The sequence below is a fragment of the Stenella coeruleoalba genome, assembly GCF_951394435.1.
Source record: "Stenella coeruleoalba genome assembly, chromosome: 3".
NCBI classification, from domain to species: Eukaryota; Metazoa; Chordata; class Mammalia; order Artiodactyla; family Delphinidae; genus Stenella; species Stenella coeruleoalba.
Genome location: NC_137148.1, coordinates 32,048,039 through 32,074,472, shown reverse-complemented (window position 1 = coordinate 32,074,472; position 26,434 = coordinate 32,048,039). Strand labels below are relative to the sequence as shown.

General features: G+C 34.4%; 1 protein-coding gene across 4 annotated transcripts in view; it reads left to right on the top strand.

Moving 5' to 3' along the window:
* The window catches only part of RICTOR (RPTOR independent companion of MTOR complex 2), a 127,678-nt gene that overhangs the window by 89,459 nt on the left and 11,785 nt on the right, over positions 1–26,434 (top strand). For 2 of the 4 annotated variants that reach the window (XM_079915671.1, XM_079915669.1), the window contains exons 16-35: positions 207–307; positions 2,177–2,342; positions 2,638–2,739; positions 2,862–2,908; positions 4,436–4,571; positions 4,969–5,168; positions 5,465–5,591; positions 5,986–6,150; positions 6,323–6,399; positions 6,855–6,933; positions 12,824–12,933; positions 13,387–13,474; positions 14,661–14,753; positions 15,117–15,223; positions 15,681–15,910; positions 17,335–18,343; positions 18,630–18,701; positions 22,141–22,318; positions 23,091–23,175; positions 23,969–24,202. In XM_079915671.1, the coding sequence (XP_079771797.1) occupies positions 207–307; positions 2,177–2,342; positions 2,638–2,739; positions 2,862–2,908; positions 4,436–4,571; positions 4,969–5,168; positions 5,465–5,591; positions 5,986–6,150; positions 6,323–6,399; positions 6,855–6,933; positions 12,824–12,933; positions 13,387–13,474; positions 14,661–14,753; positions 15,117–15,223; positions 15,681–15,910; positions 17,335–18,343; positions 18,630–18,701; positions 22,141–22,318; positions 23,091–23,175; positions 23,969–24,202 (3,406 nt within the window). The remainder of the gene's footprint in view (positions 1–206; positions 308–2,176; positions 2,343–2,637; positions 2,740–2,861; positions 2,909–4,435; positions 4,572–4,968; positions 5,169–5,464; positions 5,592–5,985; positions 6,151–6,322; positions 6,400–6,854; positions 6,934–12,823; positions 12,934–13,386; positions 13,475–14,660; positions 14,754–15,116; positions 15,224–15,680; positions 15,911–17,334; positions 18,344–18,629; positions 18,702–22,140; positions 22,319–23,090; positions 23,176–23,968; positions 24,203–26,434) is intronic. The other 2 variants (XM_079915672.1, XM_079915670.1) reach the window with 2 other exon arrangements.

Below are 26,434 nucleotides of genomic sequence, written 5' to 3'. Positions count from 1 at the left end.
AATTTAGAGTTCTATTAACATAACATGAGCCTGTATCTTTATATTTGTGATAGCTCATCCTTGTTGAAAGTAGATGAGATAAAAGTTAGCTATAAGTATATATTAGAAAATGAATAATTCATGAGTAAAACCTTTTAGCATTATATCTGTGGATAATCTGTAACATAAAATAATCAATTTTTCAAAAATATTATGGTTCATTTTAGGCAAACACAATTCTTCCTCATTCACATAGCCATCATTTGCACTGCCTGCCAACCCTAATGAATATGGCTGCATCCTTTGATATCCCTAAGGAAAAGAGACTGTAAGTATCAGAGCTCTAGCAAAGCTTGTGCCTGTATATTTAATACCCACTTAGATGACCTTATCTTCTTTATAAGGAAGTAGTATATATAGGTTATGCCTGGGAATTATTTAGGGAAGCCTTTGGATAAGAGGAAAATTAACAGTTTTTAAAAATAATTTGTATTTTAGGCTACAGAGTATTTTAGTTTAGTAAAATCAACCTTTTCTAGCATGTTTCTGGACAAGGACGTAAACTTTCTACCAGATCAGTAAAAATATTGGGATTGAGAGTTTTTTGGACTGTTTTATGTTTTGAGCAACGGTTCAGTCTCTTTTTCAATGTCTGAATTATTTCAAATTACAGCACAAAGACTAACAGTGTATTCTTTTGTATGTGTGGTTAAAAATGTTGGAAAAAGAAAGTTGGAATTTATATATTTAGGCTTCATTATTTTTTTTGTAATGTTTTGAAATGTAGTTCATTAGCTATTCAGAACTAGGAATTTTTGTTAAGTTATAATACATTTCTCAAAAGTTTAGTTAGCTTTATTAATTCAAAAGTACACATAAGGGCCTCACTATAAATAATACTTTTTTTATTAGCTTTAAATCTGTCAGTGAAAATACTACTATTTAACAGACTGAAGTTGTATTATAAACGGAGGGCATTACGGACCATCAGTTCTGACTCTTAAGCTAACATCGGTAGTGGTGGCATTCAACTTTTATTTTAGTAGTTTCTTGATGGGAAAATGTACTTTCCCAAAGCCTGGTAGACCTGAACTCTCTGGGTCAGATTATGGCCATGGTATTTAGTGTTCATCAGGAATTCAAATTTACCTTCAAAATTCCAGTAATAATCTAAGAATGATTTTTTTAGCTCGGTAAGCTGTTTACTGGTAAGTACTTGCTAATCTGGACACATCCTAAGGTTTTTAAATTTTAAATCTGATTTGTATTTACCAGAATTTCTTAAGTTGAGACTTGATCGCTACCAAATTCTAGAAAACTGTATTTTATGCACCACAAAAAGGGAATTTAAAATAATTTCTAGGGACTTCCTGGTGGCACAGTGGTTAAGAATCCACCTGCCAATGCAGGAGACATGCAGGGTTCGATCCCTGGTCCGGGAAGATCCCACATGTCACAGAGCAACTAAGCCCATGCACTTCGACTACTGAGCCTGTGCTCTAGAGCCCAGAAGCCACAACTACTCAGCCCGCATGCTGCAACTACTGAAGCCCGTGCACTTAGAGCCCGTGCTCCGCAACAAGGGAAGCCACAGCAGTAAGAGGCCTGTGCACCGTAATGAGCAGTAGCCCTCACTCGCCGCAACTAGAGAATGCCCATGCACAGCAACGAAGACCCAACACAGCCAAAATAAATAAATAATTAATTTTCAAAATAAAATAATTTTTAAAAGGATCCCATTTACAGTTGCAGGTTAGTGGGGAAAATAGAGACTGTTCAGTTGATACTGGAATCATTGGTTATCCAACCTCATATCATAAACAAAATCAATTTCATATGGATTAAGGACTTAAATGTGAAAAGCAGAGTTTTAAAACTTTAATAAGAAAGTAAGGTCACTAGGTCCTGACCTTGAGGAAGGAGTTCTTAAAACTAACATACCAAAAGTACCCACCACCATAGAAGAAAAGATTAGTAAGTATGTTTCGTTGAATCTAAATAATTAGTGTTTCTTCATACAAATCAGCAGTGTTCTTGTATTTTTTCTTTGTGGTTCCAAATTTGGTTAGATAATTTACTTTTTAGTAACACTCTCTAGCATGGATTTATGTAAGTTTTAATAGAATAATTTACCAAAGTGGTCTCTTTAAAATTACGCTAGCCTTGTATTAATTGTACTAATTTTTTTTCTCATTAGGCGAGCCAGTGCAGCCTTGAACTGTTTAAAACGCTTCCATGAAATGAAGAAACGAGGACCTAAGCCTTATAGCCTTCATTTAGATCACATTATTCAGAAAGCAATTGCAACACACCAGAAACGGGATCAATATCTCCGAGTTCAGAAAGATATATTTGTTCTTAAGGTACTGATGAGAAGATGCAATTTTCAATTTATTTCCTAATTCTTAACCACTGTATTTTAGTAGGCATACATGCTTGAGTTTGCAGTTTTATTCATGCATATGGATTTTCAGAAGGCTTCTAAGTTTTATAATGACTAGGCAGTGGAGCTGTGTTTTTATAACTTTTTCAAGTTAGAAAATCTTGATAATCTTCCTTAAATGAAAAACCTTCCATTTTGTTTTTAATATTTGAAGTTAGTTTTTTGACGTGAGGCCATTTGTCTTAATTTTTCATATTACTTTCTGGTGATTTTAGGATACAGAGGAAGCTCTTTTAATGAACCTTAGAGATAGCCAAGTCCTTCAACATAAAGAGAATCTTGAATGGAATTGGAATCTTATAGGGACCATTCTTAAGGTATGATAGGATACTTCTTGGTAATGGCTTGATTGTTTTCATTTTCTTATTCATTGTACTTCATCATAATTATATGTTTAGGAATTGATAAATACATAATATAACGTATTATGTTTTTCTAGTGGCCAAATGTAAATCTAAGAAACTATAAAGATGAACAGTTGCACAGGTATGTAAGAACTGTTTTGCATTTAAAGAACTTAGATTTGAATTATATTATGCCTGATACCTACTAAAAGTAATAATTGATGTTTTAAAGATACATACATACATTTTAATAGTTGGTATTCAGTAGGTACATATATATTTTTTTATACATAGTTTGTATTTTACAACCAAAAAGCATCAGCGAATTCTTTTTCTGGTTATTTACATTCTGGTTTTAGTTTTGGAACAAATGAAATACTTGAGATTAAAGTTTCTCAAATCGAGGAATATCAGCCATGTACTTATCTTAGCCCTAATGTATGAGAATGACATAAGGGCATAGTGTTTCCCTTTCAAAATGATGGCCATTTAAAATATTCCAATTCTACTTTCTTTTGAATCTGACTTTGAAGGGTTATTCATTCTTGTTCGTTTTTACACTCCTTGTAGCCAACCACACCTTCCATAAAACATGCTAATGTTTAGGGCATATACAGTACTTCAGGGTATTGTGCTCTTTTCTAGTACCCCATGCATTTTTACTCCTTCTGAGTTTAGACTAACCAACCACCAGTGTTGATCTCATTGGATAAGAGGGGCTTTACTTCATGTTTTTGAGAAGTTCATATCATTGACATTATAATTGATTGTATTCATCTACTCAGTGATATTTAACTTAATATCTGTATTAAGTTTTGAGAAATATATAGAACATAAGAATTACATTGGGGTAAAGAAGCATAGCACTAACTTTTCAGACTCCTTGAGAACAGAGGTGAAGTCTCATTCAACTTTGTTTCTCCAACTCCTGGATCTGGCACCTTTATTAGATTGGATTGTAGTGCTCGAAATTAAATTGAACTAAATTCCATGGAAGCTTAGAACATAATGTTGAAAATTATAACATTGAACTATCATCCATTGCTTTATAAATTCAGTTGCTTAAATTTTACCTGGAACTTTTATGGTTGACTTTTTTGCCTAATTGTGAAAAACTGATAAAATCATAGTGTGGTAACATTTGCTTACAATTATCTAGTATAAGATTATTTTATAGAGCCATGGGACAAAGTTCTTGATAAAGTACAGTAGAAAAGAATTTATATATTCTGGATTAAAAGAGAGTTGAAAAGAAAAAAAGACCTGATAGTAAAATAAAATGTGTGCATTTCAAAAGAAAAAAAAAAAAAGAATGAAAATTTATATCCAGGTGGCTTCCTCATATTTCTCCAACTGTATCTTCTAGCTATGTTATATCTGCATTTTTCCTGCTAGCATCTTTCTTCTCCACTATTTCTGTCAGGCATCTCACCATAAAGTTCTTATTTCACAAAGATATTTTTTATAATGAAGGGGATTTTTTGTTGTTTTTTATGGTTGGTTTGTGTGTGGAATGTACCAAATGTGTTTATTAAATTTCTTGCCATGTAGCTCAATGGTTTAAACCCAAAACATATTCAAAACCTTATTATATCATAAGTTGTGGTTAAGATTCTAAAAGAATTTTTTGGTTTATTACTTTGTTGCTGATTTTTTATTTTGCTCTTAGGTTTGTACGAAGACTACTTTATTTTTACAAGCCCAGCAGTAAATTATATGCCAATCTGGATCTGGATTTTGCCAAGTCCAAGCAGCTCACAGTTGTGGGTTGCCAGTTTACAGAATTTCTTCTTGAGTCTGAAGAGGTAATAAGCACTTTGTATATTTTCCAGAGTAAATGTTTTTCACTGAATTTGCCCCCTTTCTTTTATTTCTGAAGAGGCATAAGCTATATTTAGAAACATCGAGAATGAGACCAAACCTAGATTTTTATCCTGACTTAGTCACTAGCTATTTATGTGACTTTGGACAGTTAATTTGCCTTCTAGAAGACCTGGTTTTCTCCTTGTAAGATGGAAAATAATACCATCTCATGCAGCACTGTGTTGAATGGGATTAAAAACAACAGATACTCAGTGATTGATATCTGTTATTAGTAACTTCATCATTATCATTAAATTTTTTGGACTTTATTAGAGTTGATTTTTCTAATTGTAGGCACTAAGTCCTTTTCTAGCAATATCATAATGTATTTGCTTTCAGGATGGGCAAGGATACTTAGAAGATCTAGTAAAGGATATTGTTCAGTGGCTCAATGCCTCGTCTGGCATGAAACCTGAAAGAAGCCTTCAAAATAATGGTTTATTGACTACTCTTAGTCAACACTACTTTTTATTTATTGGAACACTTTCTTGCCACCCTCATGGAGTCAAAATGCTGGAAAAATGCAGTGTATTTCAATGGTGAGCATTCCTAAATTCTGTTTCAGTATATACCCAAACTATTTTTAATGTGATCAGAAAGGGCATGCTTTTTAGTCTGTGTACCTGTGTTTGGTAAATTTTTATTAAAATACAAAAAAATATTTAATTAGAGCTGTCTTGATGCTCTACTCCGATGCTTTTTTTTAAAATGTGATATTTGTTAAGTGCTTTCTTTTAGAAATGCTTGTTTATTAGGAATTTAAAGATATTTGTTGAATTAATGAATCAATACAGTAATTTCTAGTAACCTTCATTATTTTCAATCCTTATTTTAGTTTACTTAATCTTTGCTCCTTGAAAAACCAAGATCACTTGCTGAAACTGACTGTTTCGAGCTTGGACTATAGCAGAGATGGATTGGCTAGGGTCATACTTTCCAAAATCTTAACAGCAGCCACTGATGTGAGTATAACATAGGCAATAAAACTATATATTTCATAACCAGTTAATTCAGTATTTTATAAATTTTGGCCTAATAAAACTAATTATAAATTCTAAGACTATGGGATGGAATTTTAGTTTACTTTAAAATTTTAGTTCCTCCAAAGAACTCGATATAGTACACATATTTTTATATAAAGGGAAAGAAGCAGCTAGATTGAAACACAAGTATTTTACTTTACTTGGACTAAAAAATATTCATATCAAGGGCTAGACCATCAATTCCAGTCTTTCTGCCCTTTTCAAGTAGCAGAACTGTCCCAAAACAAAAGTCGAATAGACCGTCCATAGTGAAGTTTGGGTGGTGGTTTTTTTTCTTTTTTTTTTTTTTTAATGTTCTTATTTATCTTTATAGGCCTGCAGGCTGTATGCAACAAAACATTTAAGAGTATTATTGAGAGCTAATGTTGAATTCTTCAATAATTGGGGAATTGAATTACTAGTGACCCAGCTGCATGATAAAAACAAAACGATTTCTTCTGAAGCTCTTGATATTCTCGATGAAGCATGTGAAGACAAGGTGAAGTTTCATTATTTTATAATAAAACCCTTAGACATGAATTTTTATTAAAACATTCAAATTTGATAGAAAATTATGTGAAATTATAATGTATATAATATAGTGGTTTTAGAAATAGAGAATTTACTATCTTCATGCAGTTATTAATTTGCCTAATAATTATTTCTTTTAGGCCAATCTCCATGCTCTTATTCAGATGAAGCCAGCTTTATCTCACCTTGGGGACAAGGGTTTGCTTCTCCTCCTGAGGTAAATTTGAAGAAAATTTTTCTTATAGTTATGTTTTCTGTTGTGTTCTCTCTGGCAGTGTGTATTAAAGCTGGATTCAAATCTGTAAAGGAAGCACTCTAAAGAGTTTAGCTGTTAACTTCTGAAAGAGGCCTATTTTAGAATATTGGACATCCTTTAATACTGAAACTCTGTCTTTTCATTGTTTTTCTTAATGTTTCTTTTACATTTCCATGTGTCCTCATTCTTTTCATGACATTTTCTTTACTGTGGTTGGATTCATGTGTTTTTGCAAAGATTGTGAAAATTTATTTGTATTTGAAATTACAATGAATAAAAATTGACCTTTTAGTTTTAGGAAGGAGCTGTTCTTAAAGTCTTTTACCTCCTTAAACATATTTTGTTTGAGATGTTTTAGCTCCTTAAACATTTTTTGTGAGACTTAATGTTAAACTATTGCCTGTTTTAATTTACAGATTTCTCTCCATTCCAAAAGGGTTTTCCTATTTGAACGAAAGGGGTTATATAGCAAAACAGTTGGAAAAGTGGCACAAGGTAACTTGCTATTGAATAAGTTTCAATTTGTATCTTTTTATCTTGGGAAATAGATTGTGAATTTAGAGGATTTTTAAAATATTGTCAGTATTTTGAAACTAAAAAAGTTAAATATTTAAACATTCATGTGAAGTCAAGTCTTAAAATTCTGTATAATTATTTGTATTTATATTTGTCCACTTTTTAAACTATAGTTATTTTATAGAGAACTATTGATTTTGTGTAAATTCTGTTGAAATTTTGCTTTCAGTTTAATTGATATAATCTATTGGTATCGTTTGTCAACCCTACTTACCATCATTTCTTTTATTCTTGGGTTCCTTTCACACGCCTTTTAAGCTGAAACTAAAACAATTTTCCTAAATGAAGATTAAAAAACAGTTCTACCAAGCATATATAATCATCTAATTAAACTTCATTTTAAGGTGTACTTTTCATAAATCTGAGAGCAAACTTCTTGCTGTTGTATATAATAGGGAAATCTAGGAAGAAGGGAGTAGTTTGAAGGTATTAGTTAACTTCCTAGCTTTTCTTTAGGTGGTCATCACTGTGACTTCAGTTTCATTTGATGCATTGTAAATTGTCAAAGCATCTTAGAAACTCATGGATTAATCAATCCTAATGTAAATGATTTTCAGATTTTCCATTATTTCAGATCATTATTTATATTGTCTATATTGAACCATGTTTCATAAGATATTCTCATTTTTAAAAAATACTATAGCTATAGTTCTGGTTACCAGAGGTGGGGTGTGGGGAGAGAGGGAGTTGGATGAAGGCAGTCAAATGATACAAACTTCCAGTTATAAATAAGTACTAGGAATATAATGTACATAATAAATATAATTAACACAGCTGTATGTTATATATGAAAGTTGTCGAGAGAGTAAATCCTAGGAGTTCTTATCACAAGGGAAAATTTTTTTTTTATTTCTTTAATTTTGTATCTGTATGAGATGATGGATGTTCACTAAACTTATTTTGATGATCCTTTCACAATGTGTGTAAGTCACATCATTATGCTTTACTCCTTAGACTTATACCGTGCTGTATGTCAATTACATCTCAATAAAACTGGAAGAAAAAAAGGGAAAAAAATACTATAACTATAAAGTGTACAACTTCAGGCCTGAAGTCTTTCAGTAATTGGTGAATTAGAAAACTAAAATAAAGATGTGATAGTTTTGAACTTCCCTGGTGGTCCACTGGTTAAGAATCCATCTGCCAATGCAGGGGACATGGGTTCGATCCCTGGTTCGTGAAGAACCCACATGCTGTGGGGCAACTAAGCCCGTGCGCCACAACTACTGAGCCCGCACGCCGCAACTACTGAAGCTTGTGCACTCTGGGGCCTGCGTGCTGCAACTACTGAAGCCTGCATGCCTAGAGCCTATCCTTCTCACCATAATGAGAAGCCCCGCACACTGCAATGAAGAGTAGCCCCTGCTGGCCCCAACTAGAGAAGGCCCACGTGCAGCAGTGAAGCTCAGTGCAGCCAAAAAAAAAAAAAAAAAAGAGATATGATAGTTTTATTTTCTAAATAGAAGATGTTTAAACTAGTTACCGTAATAAGATTGGTCACTTTATTATACAAATTATATTAGGAAATTGTTTAGCAAATCTGGTACAGCACTTTCAGATAGTACGTACAAAATATTAACTGATATAACAAAATCATGTGTCGTGTATAAGGAAACAGAAGAAGGGTTAATGATTCTGCCTTAGGGATTAGCAAAAAAAATGTTAGGCTGAGGAGAGGATGTGATATTTGAAGTGGTCTTGAGGAGTAAATAGTCAAATTGGAAGAAGGATGTTCAAGGATGAGGGGGCAGAATAATAAATCTGTATAGGTTATTGAAACTTCACAGACTTGTGAGGAAAGCCATATTCCAGTGTGGTTGGGGCTAGGATAAGAGGGGTGTGGCAAGATGAGGATGGAATGGTGAATTAGAACTAGATTGAATTAGAATTAGAACTAGGCTTTTATAAGCCACATTATGTCATACTAAGGGATTTCAATTTTGTAGGAAGTAGGGGGAATCTTTACAAGTGTAAAGAATATTCATAGTCTGAACTATACTTTAGAAAAAGATCACAGTGTAGTAGCAGAAGTATGGTCATCAAGGTAAAGAAATCTAGGAATACTGAGACCAGTTTAGAAGCAAAATTGATAAGAGCATGGACTTCAGTGGTGGTTAGGTTCCATAGTCAGGGACACATTTTCTGGACATTTTTGAAATAAGATGGACAGGATTTGTGAACTGATTGGATGTAATGAATGAGGGGTCCCACTTGACCCTTAAGGTTTCTGATTTGAATGACTGAATACATAATGGCTTACCATTAAAAGATTGTGATTACAAAAGGTGGTTTGCAGCAATGAGGATAATGAATTTTGAATAAGTTGAACTGGTATTGCCTGTTGTATGGCAAGTGAGAGTATCCAGAAAATATTTGGAAATGTGCATCTGGAGCTCAGATATGAGCTGAAGATAGAAGTTTGGGAGTTGTCAGTGAATAGTAGTAGTTGAAATTTGAATTGAGTGAGATCACCAAGGAAAATGTAAAGAACAAAGAAGTAAAACTGGAAATTGCTCCCTAGAGAACACTCTGCTTTTTTTTTTTTTATCTTTATGCTTTCTTTAATATATAACTTTATTTATTTTTAATTTTTGGCTGCATTGGGTCTTCACTGTTGTGTGCAGCTTTTCTCTAGTTGCAGAGAGCGGGGGCTACTTTTTGTTGCAGTGCGCGGGCTTCTCATTGTGGCGGCTTCTCTTGTTGCGGAGCATGGGCTTTAGGTGTGCGGGCTTCAGTAGTCGTGGCACACGGGCTCAGTAGTTGTGGCTTATGGGCTCTAGAGCACAGGCTCAGTAGTTGTGGCGCACAGGCTTAGTTGCTCTGTGGCATGTGGGATCGTCCCAGACCGGGGCTCGAACTCGTGTCAGGCGGATTCTTAACCACTGTGCCACCAGGGAAGCCCGAACACTCTGCCTTCATGAGGGGAATAAAAGGACAGGGACATTGAGGAAAAAATTATCAGCATGGCTTCACTAAAGGATGCTTCAGGAAGGAGAGGTCAGTGGTATATATTCTTGAGAGAGGTCAGGTAAGGTGAACACTAGAAAAAAAGCCTGTTGAAGGTGACCAGTCATTGGTGAATTTTGCTAGAGCAATTTCAGTAACAAGTTATAAACAGATGCTGAATTGCAGTTAGTTAGGCAGTAAATGCGAGATGTAAATATAAAGACAGTATAGTCTACTCTCTCAAATTAGAGAAAGGGAGAAAGGGAGGGGAACTAACTTAGTGATTGCCTACAGTTAAACTTAGTGCCTTTCAAGTATTACCTCACTTAATACTCAAAGCAACCCTGTGAAATGTTTCTGTATTATTTCTATGTTGTGAATGAAAATGTGGAAGCTAAGATGAGTAAACTAATTTATCCTAGGTCACAGAGCATGAAAATAACAGAGCAGGGGCACTTTTTGATTCCAAAGCCCATGCTCTTTCCACTATATTTGATTTCCTCCCAGTAGCTTGCAGCATGCCAAGATGAAGTTGAGACGCTTTTTCTAGGTAATAAAGCATCCAGGCCTGAATAATATTGAAAATTCACTCATTCAATTTAAAACTTTCATCCCTAGCCCAGGCTTGGTATAGAAATCTGCAATGGAGGGAGGATATGGTTCGTTTCATCACTCTGTTATTTATCTCCTCCCCATTTACCAGGTGCAAATTTGGAGCCTCTTCAGCTTTAGAGCAGGAGGAGGAGGGGGTACAGGGTCATGGACAGTCTTACTCAACTGATGCAACTGTTATCTGGGGTTGTTAGCTTTGAGCGGGGCAGATTTCAGATGTTGATTCTTTTACTCGAGGGTTATGTTCATGAATTCCTTGAAGACCTCATTCTGGGGATCTCTCATTTGCAGTTCCCTTGACTGAATCAATGGCTCCTCTGGCTGCCTACTTACAATACCTCCTAGTAGCTAGAGGTTCACCCTCATTTGGGGTCTTCTTGCTCCTCCAGTAGGTCCTTTTTGGGCAGAATCCTCAAGATGATCCACATCAGAAACTCAGTGCATTTCATAGCTATAAACCATACCCCTCAACTTTGCTAGTGTTTTCCACATGGACGCCACTGGTCAAAAGACTAACCAAGCAATACCATGTGAATGTAACTATTCCTGCATAAAGCTCAAAATACCTTCCTTAATTAGAATTTTTGTACTGAGATGTTCATGTATAGGGAGATTATGGTAGTATAGTATATAGAGTAATATAGTGGTTGTAGTAGCAGTAGTAGAAATTTGGTATGCTGATAATATAATTAAAACCTTGTATTACTTTTGCAAAGTAAAGAACCTAAAAGAAAAGCAGGAAAAGTAAGTTTTTAGAGTCTCTAAGTAGGGAGTTAAGGTAACCCACCAAATTTAAGTAGTCTAAAATGGTTTAAAATGAAAAATGTCTCCTTGCCCCCTTTTTCTATCTTTTCTGAAGATAATGTCTGTTAATATTTTGTATGCACTGAAAGATGTTTTGTGCATCTATAAGTATATATTCTTCATATAAAAATACAAATGAATCCATTCACAGCTGTAAATAAAATTGTATTTAATTTTTGTGTTTAGCAGTGTATCTAAGAGATCTTTTCAGAGCTGTGCATTTAGAGCTGTCTAATTCTCTTTAATGGCTGCATAGTAAATTGTAGCAATGTACCCTAATTTTTATAATCACACCTGTATTATGGGCATTTAGACTGTTTCCAACTTTTTTAGTTTTGTAAACAGTGTTTGCTGGATATTCTTGCATGTATATCTTTGCATACTTGTGCAGGTATATCTTTTGAACAAATTTCTAAAGTATAATTGTTGAGTCAAAAAGTATGTGAATGTAAAGTTTTGATAAATACTGCCAAATTGCTTTTCAGAGTTTCTACCAATTCCTTCTAAACGTTTAGTTTAAAGTGGAGATCTTTGCAATAAAGATGGTGGTGTGATTGACTGTCTCGGTTTAAAGAATTTAACTAGAAAATTTCCAAGTTTTAGTTGGAAATATTTTTTACATTTGACCTGATTTAAAGGGAGAGAGATTGTTTCTTACCAAACGGTGCTAAAATGGTAGAACTCAGTTAATTTCCTTTTAAAATTTCTAGTGAATATCTTCAGAGTTTAATATTAAGAAGCTAGTTTTGGGACTTCCCTGGTGGCACAGTGGTTAAGAATCTGCCTGCCAATGCAGGAGACACGGGTTTGAGCCCTGGTCTGGGAATATTCCACATGCCGCGGAGCAACTAAGCCCGTGCACCACAACTGCTGAGCCTGTGCTTTAGAGCCTGTGAGCCACAACTACTGAGGCTGCATGTCACACCTACCGAGGCCGCATGCCACAACTACGGAAGCCCTCACACCTAGAGCCCCTGCTCTGCAACAAGAGAAGCCACGGCAATGAGAAGCCCGCGCACTGCAACGAAGAGTAGTCCCCACTCGCCACAACTAGAGAAAGCCTGTGCGCAGCAACGAAGACCCAACACAGCCAAAAATAAATAAACAAACAAATAAATAAATAAAAAGCTGTTCTTTTTTTTTTTTAATGGGGACAGGAATTCAAATATGACAAAAAAATTTTTAGCTTACTTGTATGGACCCTAAAATATTAATTGAAAATGAGGAAAAGCGTATAAGCAGAAAGCTTATAGGTATGGATGTGATAGAACATTTGCATTCATAATACCTTGTTCTATCTACTCTTTTCAAAAATTTCTTAAATTTCCTGAACAGATGTTCATTTTTCTCATATTTATGCTTCCAAAGATTTGTTAGGTACCTAACATATTACAAATTTAGTGAATGTTGTTATGATATATATAATTAAAACAATATTATCTTCTAGGAATATAATTCAAAATATGTTGACTTGATTGAAGAACAACTTAATGAAGCACTTACTACTTACCGAAAGCCAATTGATGGTGACAACTATGTTCGTCGGAGTAACCAAAGGTATAGTCCAGTTAATGGAATAATTTATTGCTAGTCCTCAACATAAAATTTAAAACCAAATTATTGTAAATCATTACTTTTTAAAGTTTTCTGAGTTATTTTGTTTCTTACACTGACATAGGAAAAGTCTTTTTAAAGCACAGCATTGAATGTTCAAAAATTCAGTGACATTCATAACTTGAATACCCTGACTAATATAGCATAGTGTTCAGATCCCTCCATGTCCTTACCCTAGTGTGTATTTCTTGTCTTAGTTCTCTTAGCGTTACTCAGAGACCAGCTAAACTATTATTTTTCTAGAGGAATTCTCATGCCTTTCCACCTCCGTATTTTTATTTATGCTGAGTGATTATGTCTAATTCTGTTTATCTAGTACTTTATTATAAGTCATTTTTTAAAATTAGCTTATTTAAAATGAACCAATAGGTATATCAATCATTTTTATTATACTAGATTACAGCGTCCTCATGTCTACCTACCTGTACACCTTTACGGACAACTGGTACACCACAAAACAGGCTGTCATTTGTTGGAAGTACAGGTAAAAACATAATTTGCTTATTTTAAATAGCTACAGTAGTAGAAAAAACTTAGTATTGCTAAAGTATTATCTTTTCAAAAACTTCTCAAAAGCCTTCAGAACGTCAGTGGCATAGTTGCTTTTAAAGCCATCCATCTTGTAATTGACTTAGCATTCTTTGTTTGCAGTGCTTAGAGATATTACTGGCTTGCATGCATTTCCCTGACTTGCATATGACTATTTGCATAGCTAATTTGTTATGTAGAGTAAGTAATCCAGTGAAGGTCTGAGTTCTTTCCTTTCTAGTTCATTGGGGAAGTTCATCTCCTTAGTAAAAACATACTGAAAAACTGAGTTTCTTCATTCCTCTTGTTGGGAAGTTAAACTGAACCTGAAACATATTCAGTTACCTTTGGTGAGCAAAAACTGAAAGTATCAGTTGCTGTTTGTTAGTGCCTCACTGTTTTCATATATTTCATGTAATGTAAGGCTTAGACAAGCAGTTGTTCTTTGAGTATAGTATGCACGCCAGAGTTTGGCTGGGAATATGTCTTGCTACTAGGTGTTTTCAATAAATGTAACCCTTATTTTAAGAATGGTTATAGAAGTATTTGTGTTTCTGAACAATAGTAACCTAGCAGTTTAGTTCCTTTTCATATCAGTGTTCATTTCAGGAGCAAAAGTTTTGCATAAATATATTCCACAGTTTCATGTATTTTTATATTGTCTGTGAAGACTATTGAGACTATATATTTTTTTAATTCACTGAAAATTTAAATGATTTTCTCAGTATCATTACCTACATAGTATGATAAAGTATAGGTGTTAATTTGTTATTTTCTATCTAAAAGAAATAATGATCGTTAATGGCTAACATTTTTCTAATACTAAGCCCCAAGTACTTTGTTACACTTATGTAATAATTCATTAAATCATTAAACTTTATGAAACAGAGTTTAGGAAATCAAGACATGGGGAGATTAAGTAACTTGCTCAAGGCCACTTAGCTAATAAGTTCTAACTCTAATATATGAATTCAGAGCCCATGTCCTAATGCTGCTTCTTAAGAAATTCGACATAAAATTATTTTAGGATTTTAAATATGCAAAAATTACTAAATACAAACCTTAAATTGGTTTTAAGATACAATAAGAATATATGTTAAAGACATACTGTTAATCATATGGTATTTTTTTCCTCTCTCCAGAATATTATTACAGAACTCTGTCACAGTGTCCGCACACCAGATTTGGATAAATGGGAAGAAATTAAAAAACTGAAAGCATCTCTATGGGCCTTGGTTTGTAATAAACACTTCTGTAAGATCTTCTTAATTTTTAGATTTTACTCATTTTCCTGTTAATATTAAATAAATAAAAATAATTTTATTTGGAACGTGTTCTTAGATTAGTATTCTAAAGCAAAGATTGTTCCTGCCCATTTAAATATTATTTTATGTTGGAAAATAAATGATTAAACTGTTAGTTTTCTTGCTGAGACAGATGGAACTTTAATTCCTAAAGTTCCTTATGTGAGGTTTTTTTCACAGTTCTTTCTCTCTTATAGACGTGGTTAAATTTTTTGGTTTTTTGGGTAGCTTTCCAAATCTCTTGAAGGAGTTAGTATTGTAAATATATTTGATATGTGATTTCTTTTCTTTTAGGGAAATATTGGCTCATCAAATTGGGGTCTCAATTTGCTACAGGAAGAAAATGTGATTCCAGATATACTAAAACTTGCAAAACAATGTGAAGTTCTTTCCATCAGAGGGTGTGTCATTTAACTCAAATCTTTCTGAAGTATATATTTTTGTTCACAGATGAGTGTGAGGGAAGAGTATTTTATGATTGCAGTTTTTCAGTGCATCAGGTTAAACATCTTAAGGAACTCCTTGTTTATTAATATTATTGATATTTTATTCTTATCATTGTAATATTGACACTTACCTTGCAGATAAACAGAGTATAGTGTGTCCAAATAATCTAGTAGTGCAAATATTCCAAATTTATTTCAGAAAAGCTAATGTATATATTTTTCCCTGATCACAATATGTTCTTTTAGATTTTTTCCTTGTAATTAATATTTTCATTATGAAGGTTTTCATGTTATTTTTAATGGCTATTAAAGAAAGCGCAAATGTACATATAGCAAACTAATATTTTATGGTTGCTTTAAGAAATCTCAGTTTGGAATTATAAACTGTCATTACTGTATCTTTTACTTACAGGACCTGTGTATATGTGCTTGGGCTCATAGCCAAAACCAAACAAGGCTGTGATATTCTAAAATGTCACAACTGGGATGCTGTAAGGCACAGTCGCAAACATCTGTGGCCAGTGGTTCCAGATGATGTAGAACAACTCTGTAATGAACTCTCATCTGTTCCAAGCACTCTGAGTTTGAACTCAGAGTCAACCAGCTCTAGACATAATAGTGAAAGTGAATCTGCGCCATCAAGTGAGTACTGTGACAGGGTCATAATAAAGTTAGCCGAAACTAACGCTTGTGATATCAGAATTTAAATGAATTTTACATTCTTAATTTACTTTTCTCTGAGATAATTTGGCAGTAATAGTGTCTTGGAGAATGCATATCTTTTCACAACAGGGAGTATAGCTACCAGCCTACATTGTTCTCTCCCTTTGCTTTCTAAATAGGCCTTGGAAAAGGCTTACAGAGTTTACTTACAGAGTTAAATAATAAGCCATGTCCCAGAAGACCCATTCCCCTTTTTTGCAATTTCTAATAAGTGAATGTTTATTCATCTACTTTCTTCATTTACCTAATTCTTTTGTTCATTTTTCAGATATAGGGTTGTTGAACTAGAATATATTTAAGAGATATTATATTCATATACTCATCTTTGAAAGAAGAGCTAAATTTTAAAATTAGCGAAACTGTTAAAAGATGGAGTATCAAAAATAAATTAAATGAAAAATGGTTTGCAGTTTTAAGCCTTGTGCTAAATGCTACTAGGTGCAGAAGATTTTAGACACGTTTTTTTTAAAGAAGATAGTGCAATATTTATCAAACCATATTTCACTAGATCTAAGATACCATAAATTATAATATGCACCACTGTTTAAGAAAAAAAAATGCTGCCTATTGCAAGATGCATGCTGATTTTAGAGATTTTAAGTGTGAAAAATGTGCATCTTAGAATTGGCAAAATATGGAAATACAGTGCAGTGTGCAAGTTTAAGATTTTATTTTGCCTTCTTTCAGAATATATTTGAAGTAATTTATAACTATTCAACAGAAAATAAAAATAGAATAAAATCCCATAGATGTCATTAGGCACCTGGATTGAGTCTTTTATTAGAGGCCCTGAATTTAGATGAGTTTCTTAGTTCCTAAGGCAAAGTGAGAAATAAATATAATTGGTTTAAACATGAATTTAAAATGTTGTGACTCGGTTCTTTGTAAGTATAGTTTGCTTAAGATTGGACATTCATTTCTTATAAGATTGATTTTTCTTGCCTATTGTGATTTGAGGAATAAACCACCAGGAATCTGTACCAACTGAGTAAATATCCAGGGTCAAGTCTCCTTTTTGCCTTTAATTTTATCTTGAATATTTGGAGGGTTTGGAAACTCACTGAGATAAAAGAAACTTTATGCAAGCTGTGACATAATGAGTTCTGTAGTTTTTCTTTGGAAATAACAGAAGATCATCATAATGACAAATTTTATATTTTATTCAAGGACAAATTCTGGGTCTCAAGGAAGCTCTTTTTATGTGGCTCAGCAGTCTGACTCTTTATTTTTGAAAAATTTTTCCCCAGGTGACTATTAAACAAAAATTTCCTGAATTATGTCACTAATAGTTACTATGATTATTTGTCCTTTTTTATCTGCTTTTATTAATCCTTTGATCATAGGTATGTTCATAATGGAGGATGACCGGTTTGGCAGCAGCTCTACTAGTACATTTTTCCTTGATATCAATGAAGATGCAGAGCCAGCATTTTATGATCGATCTGGACCTATGAAGGATAAAAATTCATTCCCTTTCTTTGCTTCTAGTAAACTTGTGAAGAATCGTATCTTAAATTCGCTTACTTTGCCTAATAAAAAACATCGTAGTAGCAGTGATCCAAAAGGAGGGAAACTGTCATCTGAAAATAAGACAAGCAACAGGCGGATCAGAACGCTTACAGAGCCCAGTGTTGACTTTAATCATAGTGATGATTTCACACCCATATCCACAGTACAGAAAACATTACAATTAGAAACTTCATTTGTTGGGAATAAGCACATTGAAGACACTGGTAGTACTCCAAGTATTGGAGAGAATGACTTAAAATTCACCAAGAGTCTTGGTACAGAGAATCACAGAGAAAACACAAGCCGAGAGAGATTAGTTGTAGAAAGTTCAGCGAGCTCACATATGAAGATACGTAGCCAAAGTTTTAATACAGACACTACAACAAGTGGCATAAGTTCAATGAGCTCAAGTCCTTCACGAGAGACAGTAGGTGTAGATGCTACGACTGTGGACACTGACTGTGGAAGTATGAGTACTGTGGTAAGTACTAAAACTGTTAAGACAAGCCACTATTTGACGCCACAGTCTAGCCATCTCTCTCTCTCTAAATCAAACTCAGTGTCCCTGGTGCCTCCAGGTTCTTCTCATACACTTCCTAGAAGAGCACAGTCCCTTAAAGCACCCTCTATTGCTACAATTAAAAGTCTAGCAGACTGTAACTTTAGTTACACAAGTTCTAGAGATGCCTTTGGCTACGCTACACTGAAAAGATTACAGCAGCAAAGAATGCATCCATCCTTATCTCATTCTGAAGCTTTGGCGTCTCCAGCAAAAGATGTGCTGTTTACTGATACCATCACCATGAAAGCCAACAGCTTTGAGTCCAGGTTAACACCAAGCAGGTGAGCAAATACACATTTTAAAATGAACAATAATGTTTGCATTTTAATAGACTTAAATGTAAAGCATTAGCCAGGTTTTACATCTACGTAAACCTCAGAACTGACCTATTATAATTGTTTACTATAGTAGGCTATAAGCTCCTAGTTACCCGATATGATTTGAAATGGATTCTTGCAGCTGCGAGGGGGGAAAAGAAACTCCTTTAGGCCCTGAAAATAAACATATATGCTTTACAATGACACATAAGTCACAAGCTTTTTTTTATTTATTTCTCGCTTCTGCAAGGATCGATTTTAAAAAGAAGCATGTCGGGGGAATCAGGAGCTTAAGACCTACAATAACAAACAACCTTTTCAGGTAGGTCAATTTAAGGCTCCAAAAGTTGACTTTTTTTTTTTTAAGATAACTGAAAATTTCAGTATAATTCTTTTCAGTTTAAGTAGCTGTGATTATTAAGTAGGAACCAAATGAACATTAAATGAATTACTTGGCCCTCAGAATTCAGCAATAGCAGTTTGCCTGTGCTCAGGAGCATTTGGGAGATTTCTATGCCATATCTAAAGATTATATCAAGCTGGTCAAAGTAGTAGATTTTACCTATAAAAGATATGCAGTGTTAAATTTTATTGTTGCAAAAATTTCTATACCTTCCTTTTTTGTTGGACCAAATACTTCTAAAAACTTTCTTTAGTTTTAGATTGTTCATTTTCATTTATTAAATGGATTAGTATTTGTCAAGTACTGAGACTAGTGCCTAGCACATACTAAGACACTCGATAAAAGTTAGCTGTTATCATCATCATCACTATTATTATTGATAGTTATTTCTTTCATGTAATCCATTTGGCTCTTATATAACCAAATTCTTAAGTTATTAAGCAATTTTGTTTCAGGAATGTTAACACATTTAGTAGAAGAGATCCCTTGTAGCAAATAATAAATTATATTCCCTTTGGTAGAATTTCATAAATTATGCAGTAATGTCTTATCTACCTGACAGCCTCATCCCTCCCAACAGCTCACTAGTATAAACCTATGCAGTGAACTTCACAGATTTTATTCAAAGGAAGTACCTCTGACCCACATTCATAGTTTGTTGATGTTTATTCTAACAAGTTTGTATATCAGATTTTCAGGCCTATGGAAGCAACAGTTATAAGCTGCTACTGGTAGGGACACTGACAGGAAAGGAGAGCTGATAAAATTGGTGGCAAAGGAGGAAACTTTTATACTACAACGAAGTATTTGGAAACTCAGAGACTACAGCAGCTAGTAGCATTCAGCAAGGGGCAGTAATGGAGCACACCAAAATAAGCAGTAAGGGTACCACCATCTTAGAGCTCAGTACAATAACCAAAGTGCTGTTAACTCTGAACCACCCAGTTAGGGTTATTCTGTCTCACTGAAGCAGGCATTTCTATCTAAACTGATTAAAGCACAGATAAAAAGTTTCATTGCTTAAATATTCATTAGAATAAACCAGAAACAACTATTCCGAATCACTATTTCCTAATCATTCTGGGTTCTTAGGATCCTATTTCCTATATTCTCTGTTAGATCAAGAGAAGGATATTTGGAAATCTTACTCCTGGAATAAAATGCCAAGTTATCAGCACTATAAAGGATTAATAGATGTTTTTAATTTCTTGGGAGGGGAAAAAAAAAGAAAAAGCAGTCAAGAGAAACAGAAACAGCTGTACAGAGGCATGAGGCTTAACAAAAATCTCATGTTGGTCAAATCTGTCACTTATTCTTCAAACTGTGTTTAGTACTTAACTGTGTACTGGGTTCCATGGAGGAAAAAATTGTGTAGACATTAGTCTTCCTATTCCCACTTGTTTCCTTTGGTTAGTTCAGAGAAAATGAAAATGATGGACGATAACTACACATTTACTGTAAAATAATAGTTTGGAATCTAGGCTGAGAAGATTTTTTTTTTTTCTTATAAAATTAGAAGAGTAGTCATACTGATACCTATGGTATAATGGTTAGCATGAATCCAGCATTCTTAAAAACCATATCTTACTGAGTATTTCCTTGGGGCATAGCAGAAAAAACACTGAAGTAGGAATCCTTAATCTTGAGTTATAATCCTGGCACTGAATGAATGAACTTGGAAAAAGTTCCATAAATTATGCTATAATGTCTCATCTGCTTGGAATTCAAAAGTTCTGCAAGCCTCATCAATGCAGAACAAACCCAGGCAAACCTCTCAATTGTTTACCGTGGTAAATCTGTATGGTAAAGTTCATGAATTTTGAAGTATGTAGGCCTCAATTGCCTAATCTAGTGGAGATTGGACTAGATCAAGTGGTTTTAAGCTTTTTTTAAATGTCGCTTTTTAAGTAGAGAAACCTTTCTTCACAAAAACATTGCTGTGGAAACCCAAAACGTAGAATATGTAAAAACAGAGCTATTCTGGTTGAAATAGGTATTGTGGAGGTGAGTATACCAGTAATTTCTTCCCCTTCACTCCAGTAGTCTTTGAAGAGTTCTGTGGAATCACAGAGGTATAACAGAGTACAATTTAAAAACTACTGACCTATTTTATAAAATTTGTAAATTTCAATTATGAGTGGTTTTTAGGTGGAAGTTTGTAGAAATTAGTGGGTTTTGCTATGATAATTTTAATAGCTACTATTTATAAAACATTATTTTGTGTTCTTTTCAAAATAATTCTTCGTTTTAATATCAGGGTATGTTATTACATTTTAAATGACTTGAGTTTTCAAATAGCAGTATACATATAGTGTGGAACCTTGTACAAAGCAGGCGTATGATAAATATCTTAGCATGTCTGTTGCATGAATAAAAATCTGTATAAGAAAGGTGTATCTTATGGAAATGTCATTATTCCATGTTATGGAATCACTGGTAAGGAATGCATTGAGGAAATATCAGTGCTTCATATAAAACTGTCTCTTGTAATATTTATATATGATACCATTTTTACTGTTTTTTTTTTAGATGTGTACTTTATTTTAATTCTTGGCTGTGTTGGGTCTTTGTTGCTGTGCACGGGCTTTTCTCTAGTTGTGGCGAGCGAGGGCTACCCTTTGTTGCAGTGCACAGGCTTCTCATTGTGGTGGCTTCTTTTGTTGCGGAGTACGGGCTCTAGGGTGCACGGGCTTCAGTCGTTGTGGCATGCAGGCTCTAGAGCTCAGGCTCAGTAGTTGTGGCGTACCGGCTTAGTTGCTCTGTGGCATTCCCCGACCAGGGATCAAACCCGTGTCCACTGCATTGGCAGGTGGATGCTTAACCACTGCATCACCAGGGGAGTCCCATTTTTACTGTTTTGTGTCTGTCTTCTGTGTTACAAAATCTTATGTTGATAAAGTAATCACCACACAAAGAATAAGTGATTATCCTTATTTTAATAAAAATAATCTTAAATAGAATTAGTAGACGTGCCCTTACTTATAGCAAATCTAGCAGTCTCAAATGGTTGTGAAGTTAGTTCTTGGATAATACCTCTGTTTTCTGAGGTCAGTTTTTTATTTATTTTTTACTGCTAGATGTTGAAAGTTATCTTAATTGCTCACCTTTTCACTTTTACCTGGGAGACCGTAACAGTTGTTTTTGGTCAACAGTCAACATTACTGACGACCTTTTATATATCAACTTATAAGAGAGAAATATTTTCAAGTATTCATATGTTCTCAGTAAATAAGATGGCACTCTTTAGTACTTGACTAGCTTCCTTTCTTTTATGAAGGTATGAAAATAAACTATAATTCTTTATGTGATTGCTGTAACAAATCAAGAAACTAATATAGTTTTTTTAATGGTATTATAGGTTCATGAAAGCTTTAAGTTATGCTTCGCTAGATAAAGAAGATTTATTAAGTCCTATTAACCAAAATACCCTGCAGCGATCCTCCTCAGTGAGGTCCATGGTGTCCAGTGCAACGTATGGTAGCTCAGATGACTATATTGGTCTTGCTCTTCCAGTAGACATCAATGATATATTCCAGGTATCATAAATTCTATTGTTTTCTTATGAGTTGGTTTACGTTTTTTTTCATATTCTATAACTGCTTATTAGAAATTATAATTTAGAGCAAATACTAATTTGGGGGAAGGTGGTATTTTTAGGCAGTGTTATTTAAAGAAATTTTACCATGAGAATTATTTCACTTTTCTCAACTATTCTATACTCTTTTATTTAGCATCTCTAAGTCCCCAGCACATTATCCTTCTCCTCACACTAAATCGGCATCTTGTTTGATTTCTTTATCAGTATATTCTCTATAGAAATTTTAATGCCTAATCTTGCTTTTTAGTCACACTTGACTTATTCCTTATTGTTTTTTTTAAATGAGATATAACTGACATATAACATTGTGTAAGTTTGAAATGTACAATGTATTCCTTGTTTTATTTAATCCTTGATCCTATTTATCCCGAACATGGCAGCCACATGTTGTGCTAATCCCACGAAATACTCACAAATCTCTAGAAGGTAGATAGTACTAAAGAATACACATTTGTTTAGAAGTCTAAAAACATTTTAGATAAATTCTAAAATAATTATTTTAATATCCATTTAAGTCACCAAGAATAGATAAGGACCTTAAGAGTTTTATGCTATTTTGTCAAGTTTTGGTGATTTAACCTTCTTCAGTATCTTTTCATTATAGGTTCATGTGCTATAGTAATTCTGTTTAAATTACATTTCATTTAATTATGCTAATATACATAAAGTGAATTTTTATAACAGGACTTACCATGACATATCTATTTTAGGTAAAGGATATTCCCTATTTTCAGGCAAAAAACATACCTCCACATGATGATCGAGGTGCAAGAGTGTTTGCCCATGATGCAGGAGGTAATGCATGGTTTTTGTTCTCCTCTTTATATTAAAAAGAAAATTCTTTTCAGTAGGATGACACTAAAAATTCAGGTATACTTACTTTTGGGTCAACTTAAAAAATTATAGCAAAATAATTGTTTGAGTCAATTTAAAATTAAACCACAGTATTTTTTTGCGAGAGACTTAAAGTGTTTTTCCAACTAAGTACCAAGCCTCTCAAGAAGACAAAGACCAGATCAGTTGCTTCTGTTTTAAACAAACAATACGTGAAAAAATTTTAACACTTACACTCATAGGTCTAAGCAACAGCTGTTTGGGGAAAGGAGAGAGAGAAAAATGTACTTAATACATTACATGATCTCTCTTTGCTATGAGCTGTGGTATTTTAATTAATATATGCCTATCAGCCACAAATTTAAAGCTTTAAAATCTTGATGATTTTTTCTTAACAAGGACCTCTTTAGACTCGGAATTATTACTTTTCTTTACACAAATATTAAGAATTGATTACACAAATATTAAGAATTGAAATGATACCTAATTGTGTAATCTTAATTTTTTATTTTGTATTTAAAACCCCATATTAAAGTAATATAAGTATATCTGCTGATGTTAATTATTTTCATAATTTAAAGCAAATTATCCTGTTTTTCTCCCCAGTTAAGGTTAGATTTTGAATCATAAAAGGAGTTCTGGTTTTCTTCCCTAATTTCCCTTCTTTAAAATTTCACATAGTTTAAGGCACCTTGAAAGAGGTGTCATTGATACCATCTTCATCAGATTATGTTTTGTATTTACTTATGCACAGGTCTTCCATCTGGAACTGGAGGTCTTGTAAAAAACTCTTTTCACTTGCTACGACAGCAGATGAGTCTTACAGAAATAATGAATTCAATCCATTCAGATGCTTCTCTGTTTTTAGAAAGCACAGAAGACACTGGACTACAGGAACATACAGATGATAACTGCCTTTATTGTGTCTGTATTGAAATTCTGGGTTTCCAGCCCAGTAACCAACTGAGTGCAATATGTAGTCATTCAGGTGAGTGATTATGTCCTTCAAGATGAACCCACCTGTCTTTGAATCTGCTCCAGTCACAAGTCATCTCCCAGCCCGATTGATCATCCCTCTTACTCCATTTGCATTACCTCAGCCTTAGTACGGTCACTCAGCATCTCCCTGTGGGAATGTTAGTAAGTTTGTCTCCAGTTTTTTCCCCTTCCAATTCATCTTTCATACTACTGCCTTGGATTAGGCTGTTGACAGTTTTTTTTACTGCCTATTCAAGTCCAGCACACAAGACTCTTTGTGTGATCTGTCTGCTGTTTTTTTTACCATTCTCCTATCTTATAATTGATACACCGCTACTGACTAGATGTTTTTTGAACAGACTGTGCTCTTTTTCATGGTTCTAGGCATGAAGAGTGTGTTTTCCCTACTGTTCCCTCTTGCGCCTTCTCCTCACGCACATGCAAGCTCACACACAGTGCATTTGGCAAGCCCACCTCATCCTCAGAGTTGGGGCTGTTTTATCTTCAAAGCTTTCTGTGACCCTCTTAGTCGTATGTTGACACTTCTTCCTCTTTACTTTCATTGCTCTTTGTACATAGATCTCTTATGATAATTATTGCTTGGTTATTTTTTTCCCTTCTACTCAATAAGTTCCTTCAAGGTATGGTCTGTCATGCCTTTTCATTTTTATTTTCTAATACTCAGCTGAGTACTGCTTTATATACTAGGCACTCAATATTTTTTTGGTGAGGGAGTGAATGAATCAGATCCAGATTCAGCTTTTTTATAAATATGTGTAGATAGCTTTTCTTGGTGAATATCACTTAGCCACCCTCAAAAAAATCTAGTGATAACCAAAGTTCTCTGGGTCATTCATCCACGTTTCTCCATGGCATCCTGATTCAGAACTTCCCAACTGATGGGTTGCAGCACACTGTTGTACCACATCCACAAATAGGATATGGATGTGCTGAGAGATTAATCCCTTCCGTGGCTCCATGCCCCAATCGGGCCTGGGTTTGACAAACCCTTGGACTAGGCACTTACCACTGTGAACAGTCCTGTCCAGGGACCCAGAGTGCTATAATTATTTTCATTTTCTGTGAGCGAAAGGTTTGGGCATTATTGTTCTGATGTATTGTACACAGTAAAGAAGATGCTATTTAAAATCATTTGTCTATACATTGTTTATGATATTTTAGTTCTTCTAAGTTCTGTTTCTTCATTTACTCATTCAACAAATACTTATGAAGCACTTACTGTGGAGTTTTGCTATGTAAGTGTTCTCTTTATTTATCAAACGAGATAGGGAAGCCAGCTCCCTAATTACCCAGTCACAAGACAGTCCCAGCTAGTTCTAATCCATTTGTGATTATTGAGCTAGTAATCAAGTGGCGTCACATCAAGTGTGGGACTTGTGGAAGACTTGCTGCAGTCAGCAAGGCTCTCACCTTGGCACAGGATCAGAACCCCTCCACCTGTTGTTCTAGTGATACGAAGTGAGGAGGAGAATAACTCTTAATTGGGAAGTGATTACAGTTTACTATTGATACCCCTCTCGGAGGTATGAAGGGAGGCAGGCTAATTGTTAAAAAGTCACTGAACCTCTATGGATTTATGCATTCAACTTAATATTTATTACATCACTACTGTGGATCAGGCATTAAACTAGATGCTAGGAAAACAATTGAGAGAGAGAAAAATAGAAAGATATTATTCTTACACTCTTTGAGCTTTTATCCAATGGAGAAGGAAATGGATTGACTGACCACTCGATCAATCAGTACACAAATATTAATATAAATACTGCGTTTGTAACAAGCGCCATCAAGGATAGGTACATGGTATTAACAAAGGAATATAACCAAGTAGGCAGATCAAAGAAGAGACTTCGGAAGAATTGCTGTTGAGCTGTGGTTGAAAGAATGAATAGAACCTAAGTGAAGACTGGAGTATAGAGAATTTTGAGAGAGAGGAAGCAGCATGAGCAAAGGTCTTCTCTGATGGGAGCAAGTATGGGAAGTAGGAAGGACTAAAAAGACACCTGTGGGAATGGAGCTCAGAAAGCAAAGGGAGAGGAAATACAGAATCAGTCTAGAAAAACGGGTAGGGACCAAGTCCTGCAGAGCCCTTCCTACCCAAAGTGTGGTCAGCAGACCAGCAGCATCAGCATCACCTGAGCACTTATTAGAAATGCAGACTCTGCCCCACACGCAGAATCAGAATCAGCATTTTAACAAGATGCCCAGGTTATTCATGTAC